This window comes from Chelonia mydas, chromosome 1, assembly GCF_015237465.2.
Source record: "Chelonia mydas isolate rCheMyd1 chromosome 1, rCheMyd1.pri.v2, whole genome shotgun sequence".
Classification (NCBI taxonomy): Eukaryota; Metazoa; Chordata; order Testudines; family Cheloniidae; genus Chelonia; species Chelonia mydas.
The window spans coordinates 45,539,519-45,561,023 of NC_057849.1; the positions used below are offsets into that span (position 1 = coordinate 45,539,519).

At 41.2% G+C, this 21,505-nt stretch overlaps 1 protein-coding gene across 10 annotated transcripts in view; it reads left to right on the plus strand.

Annotated features, from left to right (window-relative positions):
• Positions 1-21,505, plus strand: part of PAN3 (poly(A) specific ribonuclease subunit PAN3) — a 116,380-nt gene that overhangs the window by 56,925 nt on the left and 37,950 nt on the right. For all 10 annotated transcript variants that reach the window (XR_006286359.1, XM_037891626.2, XM_037891630.2 and 7 more), the window contains one exon: positions 14,480-14,630. Coding sequence is in view for 9 of the 10 variants with exons in the window: in XM_037891626.2 (XP_037747554.1) it covers positions 14,480-14,630 (151 nt within the window). In the remaining variant the exon portion in view is untranslated. The remainder of the gene's footprint in view (positions 1-14,479; positions 14,631-21,505) is intronic.

Below are 21,505 nucleotides of genomic sequence, written 5' to 3' on the forward strand. Positions count from 1 at the left end.
AGGAGATAACAGACTTGCATTCTTTCTAACCTATTAAAATAAGACACCATACTTTACATTCCTGAGTGAGGTACATTTCTGATGGAAAAAGTTTAGTTATATCCATCGCAAACATCTAATATTGTAGGGTTTTTTGCATTGGATATTAAAGTAGAAAAGTTAAATGCACAAAAATCAGAAAACTTCACAATTTAACTTTGCTATTTGAACCTTCTAAATTTCCTGGCTGTCTTGTGCATTTAAATTGTCAAATTCAACATTGTATTAATAGTTCCTCCTCTTCTTCTTCCTCCCCCCTACCCCCCCGAATTACCATCAACTCAGTTTTTAAGAGAGGAGAGATTGTGCAGTGTTGAAGGTTATAATTATTCTTGTCTGGAAAGAATTCATTTCAATGGGCATTTGAACTAAAGGCTTGTATAAACTTGATAAAGTTATAACTGAAAAGAGGTACTTAGAATGGAATGGTCATATTAACCTTAACTATTGTGTTGTAACTAGAGTTACCACCTGGTTGGTATTTGACCAGCCTGGCTTTTTTTATGGATTTGCCAGTAAAATAATTTAATCTGACAGTTTTTTTAATGTAGAACTAAAGATTTCCATTATTATCACAATACACTAGGATATCTAATGTTAAAAGTTTCTGTGTCCAGCTAAAAATGCTGCAGTGTTCCCACTTACACAGTTTAAGTAAGAAAATGATGTTATCATTATCTTATCTGTGTGTTATCTCGCTAGATACTCAAGTTGCTCTTGAAGAGGCGAGTGTTACTGAGTTGCCTTGTGGTTGTGGAGGGGGAGGGGTGCCATTTTTTTGTATTTCAGAGGTGGTAACCCTAGGTGTAATTCCTATTGCTTAAAACTTCTGTAACACTTGCGATTAATGTTTGCTCTGAGAACAGTCTTCTACCTCACAGCAGTGTTTAGGTATTATTTTCCTATTTGAGTTAGAAAGTTAAAGGTTAAATGACTTGCTTAAGGCATGCAGTGAATCAGTGGTAGAGCTGGAATTAGAACTCTGAAGCTCTCAGGCTTTTGTTCAATATATCACAATGTTTTGTGACTCGTAGGGGCACAAACCTCACATAATTCACTAGGGGCCACCTGCTAGGTGAGAGGAAGAGGGGGAATGGCAGAATTCCCATCTCCAAACTCAACAGGGAAAGGCAAGGAAGGAGTTGCCCGCTCTTTCTCCCTCCTGCTCCTGCAGTTGCCACCTCTTTTCCTTTTCCATTGTAATTTAGTTTGGGATTTTCATCTGGTCCATTTGCCCAGCTCTAGAGTAAGAAAGCTAGAAATGCTATGGGGGAGGCAGTGGACTAGAAACCTAAATATTCAGGCCTCCTCCTTGCCACCCTTCTCTTCTAAGTTTTTCCCTCCTGAATTGTAAAGGAGTGAGGTTCTTTGGTCCTAGTAGTGCCCCCAGGTCTTTGAGTTTAAATTGGCAATAGGCTGGGACTGCAGTGTGGGTCAAGGGGCTTGGAAGGGCAGAGGAACGTATCCCATGAATCCAAGTTCCTTACTACACATAGCCAGGGCCAGTGCAACAGTCGGTTATTAACGTGGCACTTAAGACGTGAGGCTGTGTATTCTACAATGTGCTTTCCTGCTTGAAGATACTTTCTTTGAGAGAGAGAAAGAGCGAGAGCACTCTTTGTGGATGACAAAGGGAAGACTATTCCAGGTGTAGAGGGCAGAATACATGAATCAGAGCAGGAAGATGAGACAAAAGGAGTTGTATGGTGAAAAGCATAGGGAAGGAAAGAGAAAAATGGAGAGATGAGCAGAGACTGTAGGTGAGAGCAAAATTGTATAGGGCCTTCTAGGTTGTCATAAATATAAAGGGAAGGGTAAACCCCTTTGAAATCCCTCCTGGCCAGAGGAAAAACTCCTCTCACCTGTAAAGGGTTAAGAAGCTAAAGGTAACCTCGCTGGCACCTGACCAAAATGACCAATGAGGAGACAAGATACTTTCAAAAGCTGGGAGGAGGGAGAGAAACAAAGGGTCTGTCTACATGTTTTTCTGCCGGGGATAGACCAGAAATGGAGTCTTAGAACTTCTAGTAAGTAATCTAGCTAGGTATGTGTTAGATTATGATTTCTTTAAATGGCTGAGAAAAGAATTGTGCTGAATAGAATAACTATTTCTGTCTGTGTATCTTTTTTGTAACTTAAGGTTTTGCCTAGAGGGGTTCTCTGTTTTGAATCTAATTACCCTGTAAGGTATCTACCATCCTGATTTTACAGAGGTGATTTCTTTACTTCTATTTACTTCTATTTCTATTAAAAGTCTTCTTGTAAGAAAACTGAATGCTTTTTCATTGTTCTCAGATCCAAGGGTTTGGGTCTGTGGTCACCTATGCAAATTGGTGAGGCTTTTTATCCAACATTTCCCAGGAAAGGGGGGGGTGCAAGTGTTGGGAGGATTGTTCATTGTTCTTAAGATCCAAGGGTCTGGGTCTGTAGTCACCTAGGCAGATTGGTGAGGCTTTTTTTACCAAACCTTGTCCAGGAAGTGGGGTGCAAGGTTTTGGGAAGTATTTTGGGGGGAAAGACGTTTCCAAACAGCTCTTCCCCAGTAACCAGTATTTGTTTGGTGGTGGTAGCGGCCAATCCAAGGACAAAGGGTGGAATATTTTGTACCTTGGGGAAGTTTTGACCTAAGCTGGTAAAGATAAGCTTAGGAGGTTTTTCATGCAGGTCCCCACATCTGTACCCTAGCATTCAGAGTGGGGAAGGAACCTTGACATAGGTGGAGAATGAAAAGCTGAATTTCAGCTTTGGTTGAATTCTATAACAAGATTGTTCCTTATGTATGTTGAAGCTCTAGTGAGTTTTTGTGAGGGTGACTTTGAAAGTACTGATATTAAACTTTTCTTTTTCACACAAGGGGGGGGGGGAGAGAAAATTATTCTTAAAAAAATAGAAACTGTTAAATCACAAATAGGCAATAGTAATTGGCAAGTTTGGTTCCTGAAATTACCTTTAAATTAACATGTTGAAACTGAGATTTCAAGTTGACTGTGTCCTAATTCAGCATGTCCATAATCCACAAATAAGGTTGATGCCTTACCAACATTTTGAAGATATGTAGTTCAGAAATAGCTTTTCTGGTCTGAAAATAGTGTAGGATGATTAAACAGTAGTGACTAGGGAGGGCATTTAGTGGTTATTGGAGGTGTTGAAAGCCTATGCTGAAGCTAAAGTTCTTATCTTAGCCTCTTAACTCCCTGGAAGAACTCAGCCTCAAGTCATAATTGCTAATATAATTTATGAAAATATAATATACCGTTAAGGTGACTTGTACATTCGAATGGACATAGGGGTTTATTTGCAGGTTGTTCTTAGCTGTTGAAGATCTATAACTAATACAAACCAGGATTCCAGCTTAACATTCCAATAACTTTTCATTTTGGTATTCTTAAAGTTCACATACTCATTTGAATGTACGGCCATTGAAATACCTGATTCGGATTGTGGAAACAGGATTAAATTTATTTGAAAGGTGCAACATAAGTGCTATCTTTAATATGTTGCTATGGTCAGAAAAGTAGCTGAAAGAGGACAGAAACTATTTAATATGGTCATGAATACACAAGGGTCAGATCAATTTTATGTTAGTGGCAGTAAGCTTATGCTACTTCTTACAGCTGTAAGCATTGCACAGTCAACACTGTTGTGCAGAAAGTGAGTTGGATTCTATTCAATTTTGTGCTTCAAAAGGTTACTAAATTCCTTTTCAGGACTAAATTCTACCCTCAGTTACAAAACGTCCATGGCTACTTCAGTTCTGTCCCTTGTGTGTATGCAGAAAGTAGGGTGTATTACATGATCACACAACACGCATGCAGTAATATGAAATACTGTGTAAAATGGTAAGAAAAGGTTCAGTTTAAACATACAGCTCAACATATTTGTAACTGTTTTTTTGTGGGGAGGAGCAATACTATAATTCATGGTAAGAGTGATCTGCAGAAGAAATGGGTAGAGTTCATTTAATTTAGGAGAGATGTGTTGATTCTTTCTATTAAACAACCTAAACAGGCATTCTGCACAAATGGGGTGGTGGGGAGAGGTTTGTTTTTAACGTCCCTTGCAACCTCCAGTCTCAGGCTGGCTGCTCTGATGTTCCAGAGTGTTTAATTCTCAGATGTCATAATTATCAAAAAACTCAAATGGAATAGCAAGCACCTGCACAGGGACTTGGGTAAGTGAGGTTCATTATTGGGTACACCTGTCTGTTTTTAAAGATTACTTGGAATATAAAAACCATTTTGAAAAGCGTGCCATAAAGGGAGATAACTGCCCCGAATAGCATGGGTACAGTGTAATGGAGTTCTTTCCGAACAGTGACCTTAAAGGATTATTCAATTTGGGATGTTTGAACAGATCAGCATGAATTTGGAGGTGGTGGGTAGGAGTAGTAGTAGTAATAATAAAAAAAGATCAAAAAGGCTTTACTTCAGATTTTTAACATGGTAAGTACATTCGACCGCATACTTCTGAAATAAATGGAATCTATTTCTGCTTTGATCTGATAGGATTTGTGCATGGAGCTAATATAGCCATGCAGTACACCAGCCACAGCCTTTTAAAGGCACAACCCATATTTCTACAGCTGTTTTTACTATGCATACAGGAGACAAATTTGTCAAAGTATTCCTTTTGAACAATGTAGTTTTTTACTACCTGCTGCAATAGATTTGATTTAAATTAAATGTTGTCTCCCTTCTGGCCTGGTGCAGTAGGCTGTAACTGACTTCTTGGTGCAGAAAGTGAGGTGGTAGCACCAGAATGTTCTCATGTTCACACCCCACCATGCTATATTTATCCGTCTGCTAGGGGGGAAATCTACAGTGTTCATTAACAACAACATATGTGTACATTTTACATTCAGTTAAGTTTCTGTTGAACACTGTTTCTATGTCCCCACTTTAGACTTTTGAAACTGGCCTTTGTTATAGAAAATCTGGCACACATAAAATCCTCATTTATTGTCTGAACTATTTTACAGCTAGTCAGAATAAAGCATTAGAAAATACACAGTTGGGAACTATTCTGCACTAGCAGGGGGATGGACAATATGAGAAGAATGGTCTTGAGGATAAGACATTGGCCAGGAGCTCTGGATTCAGTTTTCTGTTCTGCCACCTATTGGACTAGTCACTTAAATGGTGGTGTTGGCTTACTTTTAGTGCTTGATTGAAATTTCAGAACTACAGCCAGTACTTCATGGGGTTTTTTTTAAAAGTCACACTGTTCCATTATTTTATCCATACTCTTTGAGCAGCAGACATCCCCTGTAGATGATCATAATGGTCCCTTCAGGCCTTAAAGTCTGAGTCTGTTAGGTTCTCCAAATACATTCAGTAAATGGCTTTGTGAATCTTTTCTTCTACCTTCCTGTCACGGTTCAGGGAAACTGCATCTGCATGCCCTCTACCCCTGCATCCCTCTCCTTCCTGGTCCATTAAGGGCATCCACTGTAGACTCCTGGCTCCTCAGCCATCACCTCTCCTGTGCAGAGACTCACTTCTGTTTCCCTCCTGACCCAGGGGATCTTTTCAGGGATTGGTTCTTGGCCAGACATTATTTAATACTTTTATCAATGCCTGGAAGAAAACACAAAATCATCACTGATAACGTTTGCTGATTACACAAAAATTGGTGGAGTGGTAAATAATGAGGAAGAGTTCACTGTTTCAGAGTGATCTGGATTGTTTGGTAAGCTGGGCATAAGCAAATGTGTGTTTTAATACAGCTAAATGGAAAAGTATACATCTAGGAACAAAGACTATAGGCCTTGCTTAAGAAGTGGGGGACTATATCCTGGGAAGTAGTTACTCTGAAAAAGATTTGGTGGTGGAGGTGGATAAGCAGCTGAAAATGAGCTCCCAGTGTGACTCTGTGGCCGAAAGAGCTAATGTGATCCTATGATATAAACAGAATCTTGAGTAGGACAAGAGACGTTATTTTACCTCTTTTCAGCACTGGTGCAACTTTTGGTTTAGTACTGTGTCCAGTTCTGGTGCCCAAAATTGAAGAAGGATGTTGAGAAACTGGAGGAAGTTCAGAGAAGAGTCACAATAATGAGTAAAGGATTAGAAAACATGCCTTATAATGATAGACTTTCGTTTAACAAAGAGAAGGTTAAGGGATGACTTGATTTACAGTCTGTAGGTATCTACATGGAAAACAAATATTTAATAGTGGGCTCTTCCATCTAGCAGAGAAAGGTATAACAGAACCCAGTGGCTGGAAGTTGAAGCTAAACAAATTCAGACTACAAATAGGCATACATTTTTAATGGTGAGAGTAATTAACTGCTGGAATAATTTATGAAGGGTCATGGTGGCTTCTCCATCACTGGCAATTTTTAAATCAAGATGGGATGCTTTTCTAAAAGAATTATTATTATTATTATTTATTTATTTGTTTATTCTAAAAGATTGGATGCTTTTTTAGGAATTATTCTGGGGTAGTCCTATGGCCTGTACTATACAGGAGAACAGACTAGATGATCACAATGTTCCCTTTTGGCCTTAGAATCTCTGAAGCAAGCACATTTATTCTTAAGGTGAAAGCATAAGAGAGAAAATATACTAAAAACAAGAAAAGAAGCTACACACATGCTAAAAAGCTTACCCCCAACTCGAGCACAAGGGTCTGGTAGGTGTCAGTCCTTCCAACCCTTTTTTGCAAGGATTGTGACTCCTTCTTGGACAGCAGGTCCTATCTGTTTGCCGGATCAGAAAGAAGGCCTTGGGGTAGTTTAAAATCAAGCTGTTTTATCCAAACGGCCTTCCTTTTTCAGTTGGTTTGTGGAGAATCCAGTTTGACCTAATATGTGAGCTGCCCCAGAGGTGATACCTCTCTGAGGCAGGGCTGCAACCTGACTGGTTTGCCTTAATCACCATCCACTATTTTTAGTTCCTGGGGGAGCTGTGGTAGCCCTCCCCCTGGGAGTACAACACAATCCTACATATAAACCCTTTGTTTAAAACAATGGACCCCAAATATACTTGAACTTAATTCAGTAAGGTTTCCCAAGGATATGTAGGAAATTGCCGTTGTCACGCTGCTCTTTCTTGCTTCTAAGTTATTCTTACTCTGATTGACTAGCAATTTTAGCCGCAATTTTTGAGTTTGTTTAATCTGAGGCAAAGCATTACTGAAATAATATGCTTTACAAACCACTGCCTTAATCTTGTGGATGCAAGATAGCATCTTTAATTACCTTCTTCTTTACAACATTGTCCTCTCTTCTGATTATAGGTTTTGTTTTGTTTTTTAATGATTATCAAAAAAAAACTAGGTGTTTAGAAGCTGGTAAAATTCCTTGTGCTACTATTTCTAAATTTAAAAACTTTAAACTTGCAAGAGAGAAGCTAGCAGTAAAGAGCTCCCCCTTCTCCCAACAGGTTTCTTAATGTGCTGGTGGTGTGGATAAATAGCTGAACATGAGCTCTGTGTGCCTCTGCTTACACAACTCTTATAGGAAATTCAGAACCTATTAAAATTTTTCAAAAAAGTATCGCAGAAATGTGGTTAGGAAATACCTCTTTCTTTCTGAACATGTTAACGCCAAATACGTGTTGGTTACTCACGATCTAAAGGATGTTATTCAGTCAAACTTCTGTCAGAAAACTTGGTAAAGTTCCACTCAGAAAACAATAAAAATGACTTTGTGAGTTTCTGTATTGTGTGTTAGAGATTTTCATGTCAAATATGTTGAATTGCTGATCCTGCACCCTCTACCAGGATTCAGAGGGTCAAACTGGGTTCTTTGTGGTTTTGCACATGACCACCAAAAAAAAAAGGACACTGCTTTCTGTGGAGTATCATAAGTGTAACAGATTGGAATGAAGTAAATTTTCTTTGTGTCTAAGAAAGAAAGTCTCCCCTCACTTTCAGTTAGGAAAAGACTTTAAACGAAAGTGCAACAAGCCTGTCTTAAACCAAAATAAATGTTTTCTGCCTTTTTCAGCAGTTTAAATGGTTCTAAAAATCACACCTTAAATTAAACCATTGCAATTTCCACATGTAGTCAAGGGTGAAGTGTCCCTTCAGAGTGGAATCATTCTTATTTCAGTATAGTGTGTTAAACTAATCCACATAAAACTGTAGTGATGCACTTGTTGTCTTTCTGACTATTTAAAGCAATCCCATCCCCTTTTGGGCTGAAAACTCTTGACTTGGGCTTATCATTGACTCAGACTTAATCAAAAGTTTCTTAAAATTTAATTTGGTGTTTTGAGTTGCCAGAGTTTGACAAGGATGTTTTTTCAGGTATAAGAACCTTCTTGGGTACTTACTTAGAGCATTAATAACTGATTTCTTAATCTTTCATTCAAAATTAGCGTATACCTGGTAGTTGGCATTGAGTACATTTTGTGAAGTTTGGAAAAGAACACTGAAATGAATAGCAAGTATAGACAAGTAACAGTGATATGTCACTTCCTTGACCATTTTGAATGTGCACAGTGTACATACTGTGCCTGTCTATTTTAAACATGTGGTCATATATCTAAAAGCCAGAAAATGAAATAAAATTTCATTGATCTCAAGTGATTACAAATTAAAGATGCACATGTAACAAGGAACTCGGATGCAGAAAAATCACACTAATATAATGTGGCACTATAGCTGAGAGCTTACACATTCAGGAAATTTGTCTGTTCTTAAAAGCTTTTGTCAACTTGTGTGTAACATGGCAGTTAAGCGAGCTCTGGGAACTAAACGTCCGATTTCCTGATCATGATGTTATATTAAATTATTAGAAAATATTGCTTGTTTGTGACTGCGTAGAACATTTTACTGTTATAAACCATTATAATCAGAATTTTAACCTACTTGTTTTTCTGATCAATGGGTATGGAGCCAAGTGGGTTAGAAGTTGGAAGCGTGTTTAAATCCTCAAATCTCTTCTTTGACCAGCATAGAAGAGGCAGGTGAGTGAGTGAGTGACTAAAAAGGCCAATAGGATATTGCTATTCATCAAGCGATATAATGTCAAATCAAGGGTATTTTTTTGCAGTTTCATTATAAAGTACTATTTAGATCATATATGGAGAATAGCATCCAGATGCAGCCACCTACTTTGGATAAACTGAAGTATTCCTAGAGTGACAAAAGTGGGAACATTCGGAGTAGAATTTCATTTTAAAATGTTTGAACCTACTGGTTGCTGTTTATACAGACCAGAACTTGGGTATCTACATTTGTGTAATATATTTAGGAATTTACAGTGGTATGATTTTATAGACAGTAGAATGGGCTTCCATTTGAGCTGAGGGAGTTAAGTATTAATCACTTGTGGGTTTTTGGAAGTTGCCCGCTTTTTAGGCGGCAGTAGGGAATTTTTGCTGATCAGAGTTTCTTGGATGCATTTTTGGTTTTGACTGCATTTTGTTTTTGTTCATTGAAGGACAGGTGTTTTAATTTCACAAAATGTTTTGACATGGTAGAATTTTCATCACAGTATTGTAGACATGAAGGGTTCATGATCTGCTTGTAACTGTAAACTATTTTTCTATGGACTTTGTCATTCTTTGAGATGATGCAATTTAATTTGATTCTACAAGCTTTTCACCTGTTTTCAGACACTGTTTGAATGATGTTGCTTGATGAATTTACAGTAGTAGTATTGTATTTGAAAACTATTTTTCCCCTCAGCGCATCCTCTTTCTCTTCACTTTCTGCAGTCTCTTCATCTAACTGACCACATGCATGTTTGCCTGATCTTACTTCAGGCTGTTAAAGACCATATTTCATTCTACAGTTATTCCTCTACCTAAAATGTTCAGGTGTCTGTCTAGAACTTTCCCTTTGCGTTTAAATGCATTTAAAATTGCCAGTTATAATTAACTTTCATTTTATTTTCCTGTCTTGGTTTAGATTTTATTGATTTTTTTTTTCCTTACCCAGACTTTACAACTCCTTTAGCATCGTAGATGAACACCTTTGTACCCTTATGAGTCCAGATATTTTAATTCTCCTGTCTGCACTTTTGGTTGTGACTAAAATAGGACAGTTCTCTATTGACTGTGCTTCAGATTTAATATTCACACATATGCACAAATTGACTCCTACCTAAAACAGATTATTTTTTGGTAAATAAGGCTGGAATGTAGGAATGCAACAGAGCTCCATTCCAAATCCGTTGCTGGCTGTTGGACTATTTTTTGTGATTTTAAATTTTTGAGTATTATCTATCTTGTTGCAATGTCCAGATTTAGCCTTCCTTTCTAGTAGTTTCAAATATTATATTCCACAGTGTGGCTGAAGTGTCTAACTGGAGGCTCATTTCTTTTAATTTATTTGTAATACCAGAAGCATTTAAAACAATGTTTTCAATAATTTTCTTCAGCATCCATCTTTGTTGTCATGTCTTCCATCTAATGTGTGTGATATGAAGAAATGAATTTCTTTGGGACTTGGTTTTTTCACTTTTGTGGAAAAGTGTACAACTTAGTAATTTAACTAATCTAAATTATAAAACTCGTAATCTTTTATTTCAACTACCTAAAAAAGTATGGTCCATACCTCATTTAATTGCTGTGAGGGTGTGGGTTTTTTAGTTTTGTTTTTTGTCAACCATTACCTTGTCAACAGCCTGCTGTCCATTCAAAGTTCTGCTGCTAACTTATTCTTTCTGATTTTTCACTCTTTTTACCTCTTTTATTCAGGCAATTGTAGCAATTCCCTTTGAATTTGAGAATGTATACTTAAATTTGCCAACTAACACTTAATGATCTTCAGGTTATACATCTTTACTTGTAGAATTTTGTTCATTTTTATTTTTATTTCCTACTCTTAACTTCACATGTTTTCTGTCCACTTAAGTTTATTTTAGATGGATATCCTGTAGTGTACTTTATGCCCATCTAGAACCAGTTTATATTTCTTCTCCTATGAAAAACATACTTTTTTAAAATGCAAGTTCAAAATCAATAATTTTAATTGTTTTACAGACAAAGTGTTCAAATGCCTTGCTTACTTTAGGGTGTTCAACTGTTGCCTGTTGTAGGGGACAATCTTGGTTCGAGCGATCATGAGCTAATTCAGTTCACACTGAATGGAAGGATTAACAAAAATAAATCTGCAACTAGGGTTTTTGATTTCAAAAGGGCTGATTTTCAAAAATTAAGGAAATTAGTTAGGGAAGTGGATTGGACTGAAGAATTTATGGATCTAAAGGCAGAGGAAGCCTGGGATTACTTGAAATCAAAGCTGCAGAAGCTATCGGAAGCCTGCATCCCAAGAAAGGGGAAAAAATTCATAGGCAGGAGTTGTAGACCACGCTGGACGAGCAAGCATCTCAGAGAGGTGATTAAGAAAAAGCAGAAAGCATACAGGGAGTGGAAGATGAGAGGGGTCAGCAAGGAAAGCTACCTTATTGAGGTCAGAACATGTAGGGATAAAGTGAGACAGGCTTAAAGTCAAGTAGAGCTGGACCTTGCAAAAGGAATTAAAACCAATAGTAAAAGGTTCTATAGCCCTATAAATAAGAAGAAAACAAAGAAAGAAGAAGTGGGACCTCTGAACACTGAGGATGGAGTGGAGGTCAAGGATAATCTAGGCATGGCCCAATATCTAAACAAATACTTTGCCTCAGTCTTTAATAAGGCTAAAGAAGATCTTAGGGATAATGGTAGCATGACAAATGGGAATGTGGATATGGAGGTAGATATTACCATATCTGAGGTAGAAGCGAAACTCAAACAGCTTAATGGGACTAAATCAGGGGGCCCAGATAATCTTCATCCAAGAATATTAAAGGAATTGGCACATGAAATTGCAAGCCCATTAGCAAGAATTTTTAATGAATCTGTAAACTCAGGGGTTGTACCGTATGATTGGAGAATTGCTAACATAGTTCCTATTTTTAAGAAAGGAAAAAAAAGTGATCCGGGTAATTATAGGCCTGTGAGTTTGACATCTGTAGTATGCAAGGTCGTGGAAAAAATTTTGAAGGAGAAAGTAGTTAAGGACATTGAGGTCAATGGTAAATGGGACAGAATGCAACATGGTTTTACTAAAGATAGATCATGCCAAGCCAACCTGATCTCCTTCTTTGAGAAAGCAGCAGATTTTTTAGACAAAGGACATGCAGTGGATCAAATTTACCTAGATTTCAGTAAGGCGTTTGATACCGTGCCACATAGGGAATTATTAGTTAAATTGGAAAAGATGGGGATCAATAGGAAAATTGAAAGGTGGATAAGGAATTGGTTATTAGGGAGACTACAGCGGGTCCTACTAAAAGGTGAACTGTCAGGCTGGAGGGAGGTTACCAGTGGAGTTCCTCAGGGATCGGTTTTGGGACCAATCTTATTTAATCTTTTTATTACTGACCTCGGCACAAGAAGTGGGAGTGTGCTAATAAAGTTTGCTGATGATACAAAGCTGGGAGGTATTGCCAATTTAGAGAAGGACCGGGAAATCATACAGGAAGATTTGGATGACCTTGTAAACTGGAGTAATTGTAATAGGATGAAATTTAATAGTGAGAAGTGTAAGGTTATACATTTAGGGATTAATAACAAGAATTTTAGTTATAAGCTGGGGACGCATCAATTAGAAGTAACGGAGGAGGAGAAGGACCTCGGAGTATTGGTTGATCATAGGATGACTATGAGCCACCAATGTGATATGGCCGTGAAAAAAAGCTAATGCAGTCTTGGGATGCATCAGGCGAGGTATTTCCAGAAGAGATAAGGAGGTTTTAGTACCGTTATACAAGGCACTGGTGAGACCTCACCTGGAATAGTGTGTGCAGTTCTGGTCTCCTATGTTTAAAAAGGATGAATTCAAACTGGAACAGGTACAGAGAAGGGCTACTAGGATGATCCGTGGAATGGAAAACCTGTCTTATGAAAGGAGACTCAAGGAGCTTGGCTTGTTTAGCCTAACTAAAAGAAGGTTGAGGGGAGATATGATTGCTCTCTATAAATATATCAGAGGGATAAATACTGGAGAGGGAGAGGAATTATTTAAGCTCAGTACCAATGTGGACATAAGAACAAATGGATATAAACTGGACATTGGGAAGTTTAGACTTGTAATTAGACGAAGGTTTCTAACCATCAGAGGAGTGAAGTTTTGGAATAGCCTTCCAAGGGAAGCAGTGGGGGCAAAAGACCTATCTGGCTTTAAGATTAAACTCGATAAGTTTATGGAGGAGATGGTATGATGGGATAACGTGATTTTTGGTAATTAGTTGATCTTTAACTATTCATGGTAAATAGGCCTAATGGCCTGTGATGGGATGGGATCTGAGTTACTACAGAAAATTCTTTCCTGGGTATCTGGCTGGTGAATCTTGCCCATATGCTCAGGGTTTAGCTGATCGCCATATTTGAGGTCGGGAAGGAATTTTCCTCCAGGGCAGATTGGAAGAGGCCCTGGAGGTGTTTCGCCTTTCTCTGTAGCATGGGGCAGAGGTCACTTGCTGGAGGATTCTCTGCTCCTTGAAGTCTTTAAACCACGATTTGAGGACTTCAATAGCTCAGACATAGGTGAGAGGTTTTTCGCAGGAGTGGGTGGGTGAGATTCTGTGGCCTGCGTTGTGCAGGAGGTCGGACTAGATGATCATAATGGTCCCTTCTGACCTTAGTATCTATGAATCTATATTGTCTATGGTGCTTTGTAAATGGAGTAAATAACTTAGGCTATGTCTACACTGGAGACCTTACAGCTGTTGCTGTAAGATCTCTTGTGTAGCTGCTCTGTGCCAACGGGAGAGATCTTTCCTGTCAACATAATTAAACCACACCCGAGAGATGGTAGCTATGTTGGCGGGAAAAGCTCTCCCACTGGCATAGTGCTGTGCACGCTACCACTTATGTCAGCAAAACATATGGCCCTCAGCAGTGTGGTTTTTTTACACCCTTGAGTGATATAAGTTTTGCCAACATAAGTGGTAGTGTAGACAAGGCCTAAATCAGAAGGGAGCTGTACTTCCCAAAAAAAGAAACATACAAACCTGTTTGAAACAGAGAAAGAAATGACCTTTCTTTAGTAGAAGTGGTTTTTACAACTTAAATTTGAAACTTTCTCAGTTCTGAGGTACTTTCAGCAGTCTAGTTCCCTAAAATACTTCAGTGTAGTGCCAATCTGTGCAGCGATGTTAGGGCTTTCCCATTACAAAGTCTCAGTTCTCAAAAGGTCCATAATACTAAAATATAAGAGATTTTTGAGAAATCTTTTGCAAAGGTGTTCTATAAATTCATAACTCAGATGTTCATAAGGCTAGCACAATAATGCTACTTAAGATGTAAGGTAGAAGGTAACTTTAAAATCTGTTTATGCAATGTAGTTTTCTATATCTATTCAGACAAGCTGTATGCAAATCTTTAAAATGTCCCCTACCCTCTGATATACTTGCTTAGAAAGTTTTTTGAGCTTAATAGGCATTGTCTATATTTTCACACTTGAAATAAACATTAACTTACTGTATTTGGTTTTTAAACAGACACCAAATCCTACTGCAAGTGAGTTTATTCCAAAAGGTGGATCAACTTCCAGGCTGAATAATGTGTCTCAGTCAAGTATGTCTGCCTTCTCTCAAGCCTTGTTCTCTCACCCTTCCATGGGAAGTCCTGCTACTGCTGGACTAGCTCCAGGTAAGTTGGGAATAATGATTTGTAGTATACCTATTTATATTTAATCTACATGTCAAATTTAACCCCATTTAAAACTAGGAGTAAAGTTTTCAGTGCATAGTATATTCCTGGTTTAGCTCTTAATTTAAAATCCTTAGTGCCAATAATAGTACAATATCTTGAAATAACTTTCCTAGTAATTTACTACTACAGTACACCCTTCATAATGCCCTTCATAATAACAAACCTTCAGATATAATGAACCTGGTCCCTGGATCCCACCTTGAGCCCCACCACTGCGACAGGGCTGGAGGAGTTATTGCTTCCCCTTCCCCTCCACTGTGGGTCTCTTTTGTTATAGCTTGGGTGTACTGTATACAATAAATGCTTTTTATTTATTTCTAGGTTAGGTACTGTGGATGTAATAATACATTGACACTTAAGCCTTGTCTACACTAAAGGGAAAAGTAAATCCGACTCCCCTTACTCTTCTTGATATGGTGGAGTATAGGAGTCAACGGGAGAGCAATCGGCAGTCGATTTAGCAGGTCTTCACTAGACCCGCTAAATTGACGGCCGATGCATCGATCACCGCAAAGTTGATCCTCTGGTAAGTGTAGACAAGCCCTAAGATTAAAGCTAAAGATTTAAGAAAATTCTTACTTTCTTTAGTGTTAGAAAATAAGATTTAAAATCACTTGGCTTTTTAAAAATTAATTCTACTGATACCGTTTGTCCTATTGTGTAATCTCAGTTTGCAACCCATAGTTAGGGTTCTGTTTCCAATTATTTTCAGTTTTAAAAACTCCTATAAAAATGTGTTCCATGCAAATCGTGGAATTCAAAGGTGTTCTGGAAATAAAAACAGTTAGAAAATTTCAAGCAATTTGCACATTAGTTTTCCAAAGTTTGATAAAGCAAAGATATGTTTTACTAGTTTCTAATTCTTGATAAAAAGCACATATGGGAATACTTGGACAATTTGAATATATACAAATCAGCAAGTCTGGATAACATACATCCCAGGTCTTTAAGGGAATTTGCTAATGTACATACTTGAACCCCTGACCATTGCTTTTGACCAGTCATAGAGAACTAGGGAGGTACTAGAGCAGAGGTGGGCAAACTATGGCCTGGGGACCACATCCAGCCCTCCAGACATTTTAATCCAGCCCTCGAGCTCCCGCCGGGAAGTGGGGTCTGGGGCTTGCTCCCCTCTGGCACTCCAGCCAGGGAGTGGGATCAGGGTCTTGCCCCACTCCGCACGGCTCCTGGAAGCAGTGGCATGTCCTCCCTCCAGTCCCTATGCATAGGGGCAGCCAGGGAGCTCCGCATGCTGACCCCACCCCAGACACCGCCCCCGCAGCTCCCATTGGCCCAGGAGGCAGAGCTGCCTGGCTGTGCCTCCATGTAGGAGCCAGAGGAAGACATGCCACTGTTTCTGGGAGCTGCTGGAGGTAAGCATCGCCCGGAGCCCGCCCCCATGACCCTCTCCCATGCCCCTGTCCCAGCCCTGATTCCCCCTCCTGCCCTCTGAACCCCTCGGTCCCACCCCGGAGCACCCTCCTGCACTCCCAACTCTTCATCCCCAGCCCCACCCCAGAGCCCGCACCCCCGGCTGGAGCCCTCCTGCACTCCAACCCCCAATTTTGTGAGCATTCATGGCCCGCCATACAATTTCCATAACCAGATGTGGCACTCTGGCCAAAAAGTTTGCCCACCCCTCTACTAGAGGAATCAAAAAGAGCAATTGTTGTACATAACGCATAGTACATCTTGATAGTGATGATAGTACATCTTGACAGTTGCTGTCTGGCAAAACTAACTTCAGTCCTTAGTAAAATAATGGAAGAACTGTCTGTAACTATTTAGAAGAGAACAGAAAAATAAACACTAAATAGCATAGCTTTTCAAAGAACAAATCATGTTGAGAAAATTGTTGATATTTTTGTTGATCAAATTAACATAAGTGACGGATGACATAATGCAATAATAATATGTGAACTTTAGTAAGGTAGAAAGTGCCATGCAATCTGACTGGAAAACTGTCTTTTTGGTATGCATATGAACATTGTCATCTGGATTGAAAATTACCTGAAAGATTTAGGCCTTGTCTACACTAGGAAATCAGGTCGAATTTATAGAAGTTGGTTTTGTAGAAAGCGTTTTTATACAGTCGATTGTGTGTGTCCCCACGCAAATGCTCTAAGTGTATGTAGTTGGCGGAGTGCGTCCAAAGTACTGAGGCAGCCGTCAACTTCCGGAGCATTGCACCGTGGGTAGCTATCCCATAGTTCCCGCAGTCTCCACCGCCCATTTGAATTCTGGGTAGAAGTCCCAATGCCTGATGGGGCTAAAACATTGTCACAGGTGGTTCTGGGTACATATTGTCAGGCCCCCCTTCCCTCCCTCCGTGAAAGCAATGGCAGACAATCGTTTTGCGCCTTTTTTCCTGGGTTACCTGTGCAGATGCCATACCATGGCAAGCATGGAGCCCGCTCAGCTAACCGTCACCATATGTCTCCTGGGTGCTGGCAGGCGCGGTACTGCATTGCTACACAGCAGCAGCTTATTGCCTTTTGGCAGCAGACAGTGCAGTATGACTGGTAGCCGTCGTCGACGTATTCCTGGGTGCTCTTTTACCGACCTCGATGAGGTCAGGGGTGCCTGGGCAAACATGGGAGTGACTCAGCCAGGTCATTACCCTTTTAAGTTTCATCTCATGGCAATTCAGTCCTACCAGCAGTCCTACTGCACCGTCTTTTAATGAGCAGCCAGGAGATGATGATGGCCAGCAGTCATACTGCACTGTCTTTCGTTGAGCACCCAGGAGATGACGACGGCTAGCGGACGTACTGCACAGTCTGCTGCCAGCAAGATGCATAAAGGTAGATGAAGTGGATCAAAACAAGAAATAGACCAGATTTGTTTTGTATTCATTTTCTCCTCCCTCCCTCCATGAAATCAACGGCCTGCTAAACCCAGTTTTGAGTTCTATCCTTGAGGGGGCCATTCTGTTTCTCGCAAAGCCACCCCCTTTGTTGATTTTAATTCTCTGTAAGCCAACCCTGTAAGCCATGTTGTCAGTCGCCCCTCCCTCCGTCAGAGCAACAGCAAACAATCGTTTTGCGCCCTTTTCCCTGGATTGCCAGAGCAGGAGCAGATGCCATAGCACAGCAAGCATGGAGCCCGTTCAGCTCACCGCACCAGTTATGGCCATTGTAAACACCTCGCGCATTATCGTGCAGTTTATGCAGAATCAGCATCTGAAAAACCAGGCGAGGAGGTGACGGAAGGACGGTGATGAGGACATGAACACACTTTTCTCTAAAACCGCGTTCCCCCTGCAGTTTGGAGATCATGATGTTAATGGGGCAGGCTCATGCATTGGAACGCCGATTCTGGGCCTGGGAAACAAGCACAGAGTGGTGGGACCGCATAGTGTTGCAGGTCTGGGATGATTCCCAGTGGCTCCGAAACTTTCGCATGCGTAAGGGCACTTTCATGGACCTTTGTGACTTGCTTTCCCCTGCCCTGAAGTTCAAGAATACCAAGATGAGAGCAGCCCTCACAGTTCACAAGCAAGTGGCAATATCCCTGTGGAAGCTTGCAATGCCAGACAGCTACCAGTCAGTCGGGAATCAATTTGGAGTGGGCAAATCTACTATGGGGGTTGCTGTGATGCAAGTAGCCAACGCAATCATTGAGCTGCTTCTGTCAAAGGTAGTGACTCTGGGAAATGTGCATGTCATACTAGATGGCTTTGCTGCAATGGGATTCCCTAACTGTGGTGGGGCTATAGACAGAACGCATATCCCTATCTTGGGACCGGACCATCAGGGTAGCCAGTACATAAACTGCAAGGGGTACTTTTCAGTGGTGCTGCAAGCACTGTTGGATCACAAGGGACATTTCACCAACATCAGCGTGGGGTGGCCGGGAAAGGTTCATGACGCTCGCGTCTTCAGGAACTCTGGTCTGTTTAAATGGCTGCAGGAAGGGATTTACTTCCCGGACCAGAAAATAACTGTTGGGGATGTTGAAATGCCTATAGTTATCCTTGGGGACCCAGCCTACCCCTTAATGCCCTGGCTCATGAAGCTGTACACAGGCATCCTGGACAGTAGTAAGGAGCTGTTCAACTATAGGCTGAGCAAGTGCAGAATGGTGGTAGTGTGTGCATTTGGATGTTTAAAAGGTCGCTGGTGTAGTTTACTGACTCGCTCAGACCTCAACGAAACCAATATTCCCATTGTTATTGCTGCTTGCTGTGTGCTCCACAATCTCTGTGAGAGTAGGGGGGAGACTTTTATGACAGGGTGGGAGGTTGATGCAAATCGCCTGGCTGCTGAATACGCGCATCCAGACACCAGGGCAGTTAGAAGAGCACAGCAGGAAGCGCTGCGCATCAGAGAAGCTTTGAAAACCAGTTTCATGATTGGCCAGGGTACTGTGTGACACTTCTGTTTGTTTCTCCTTGATGAAAACCCACCCCCTTGGTTGCCTCTAAATTCCCTGTAAGCCACCTGCCCTCCCCCTTCGATCACAGCTTGCTTGCAAAGGAAATAAAGTCACTATCATTTAAAAAACATGTATTCTTTATCAATTGATTATAAAAATAGGGAGATAACTCACAAGGTAGCCCGGGTGGGGTAGGGGAGGAGGGAAGGAAAAAGCTACTTGTTGAATGACAGCCTTCTGTTGCTTGGGCTGTCCACTGGGGTGGAGTGGTCTCTGTAAGCCAACCCTGTAAGCCATGTTGTCAGTCGTATTAGGAGTGAGAGTGTTCCAGGTGGGATGAGGAAATGCACTAGCAGTGATTGCTGTTAAACTTTGAAAGAGAAGTCTCCATTGTTTGAATTGCTGAACACTAAAGTGGATAAAGCATTCTATAGGGAACAGTCCTGCATTTGCTCATCCCTTGAGGATGGAAAAAGACAACCAAATTTCTCTTTTTTTAAAATTTTTTGATTCTGAGATTTCCCTTGCTTTAAGAAATATAAAACAAAAACCTATTTTATATATGGCATTTGACAGAATTTGTTCCCAAAATGGTATAAATGTCCCTTGAAATCTGCATTTATTTACTCAGTCTTTATCAACACTGGATGAAGAAAACCTCTGCAACTGATTTTTAAGCAAAACCATTGAGAATGTAGTGACAGCCAAAATCAAACAGGTCACATTTGTCAATTCCTGGCTGCTTCACAACTTCTGTACTGGTGTGCGCCATGGAGACAAGACTAATAGAGCTTCAAGGTTACCTACTCATGACAGTGGATGCAGGCTACATCTTAGCACCTACACTACTTGATCTCTACAGCTTTCAACATAGGCAGTGGTGAGCTGGAGCCGGTTCGCACCAGTTCACTAGAACCGGTTGTTAAATTTAGAAGCCCTTTTAGAACTGGTTGTCCCGTGAGGATAACCGGTTCTAAAAGGGCTTCTAAATTTAACAACCAGCCAAAAGTAGCACCTTTAGGCTCTGACTCCGTGGGTGTTCCGTGGGTGCTCCAGCCCCGGGGAAGATTTGGTGGGTGCAGAGCACCCACCGGCAGTGCCCCGCCCTGCCCTGTGCTCGGCCTCAGCTCACCTCTGCTCCACCTCCTCCCCTGAACATGCCACCCTGCTCTGCCCTCCCCCCTCACCCCCCGGCTTCCCGCGAATCAGCTGTTGGCACGGGAAGCCTGGGAGGGCTGAGAAGCAAGCGGCGGCTTCGCGCTCAGGCCCAGGGAGGGGGAGCGGAGGTGAGCTGGGGTGGCAGGGCGTGAGGAGGGCAGCCCGCGCCACAGCAGGTAACCCGTGGGGGGGGGGGGGGGCGCAGGGGAACCACTCCTCACGGGGCAGGAGTCCTGGGGAGCAGGGGTTGGCCACGACCCCCTCGCGGGGTGAGGGAACCAGTTGTTAAGATTTTGACAGCTCATCACTGAACATAGGTGCTGAAATGTAGTGCCACAAAATGCTGTTGACCTGCATTGTAGGACCTGCATTGTTGACCTGTAGTGCCACAAAATGCATGTAGCTGGAGAAGACTGCTGAACTGCAATGGTTCCAGTTATTCCTCCCCAATGGGACCTAGAAAATGATGATGAGCAGCTGCTGTTCTTCATAAGCTATCCCCTGCAGAGTTCCACAAGTAAATATCCTGGACCAGCCTTCTTTTCAGTGTCTACATGAGGCCACTTAGAGTTGGTAATATGCCACAGACCCCGTTGCCTCCAGTATGTTCATGACACTCGGCTGTATAGCTCATTTCCAGAGGCAACCAATGCCATCACAAAGATGTCAGAGATCAGTAGCTGGGTGAAGAACAGCTGGTTCAAACTCATTCTGGACAAGACCAAAACGATGCTGGTCAGAAAGGGGAAGTGCTTTGAAGAATTAGCCAGGATGTTATCCTCCCCTTCATGGAAGGCTTTTTTTCAATTCATCAAAGTGGTGCAACGTCTCATAGCCCTGTTCTGACTCTTCACTAAGCCTAGATGAACCACATAGCATCAGTTGTGAAAATCTTCTTTCACTTCTAGCTTGCTTAAAATAATGTTGCTCAGAAAAGAATCTGGCCAGTGATTGATGCATTTGTCATCTCCAGTCTAAATTTCTGCAACTTCCTCTTTCTGGGGCTGAAGGTGAAAACAATGTAGAGGCTTCCAGCTCATGCAGAATGTAGCAGCCTGCCTTTCAATGAGCCGGGGCACTGCAAATACCTCACCCCGTGCTCCAGTTCCTCCACTGTTTTCCAGTCTGGTTTTGTTGACAGTTCAAGACCCGTGATCTTCAAAGCCATCAAATGGGTAAGAACCAGGACCCTGAACTGACAACAGAACCATGTTCAGTGCTAGTAGGGGGAACACAGAGGTGATGTGCTCGCAGTGGCCTGTTCTGTTGAAACTGTC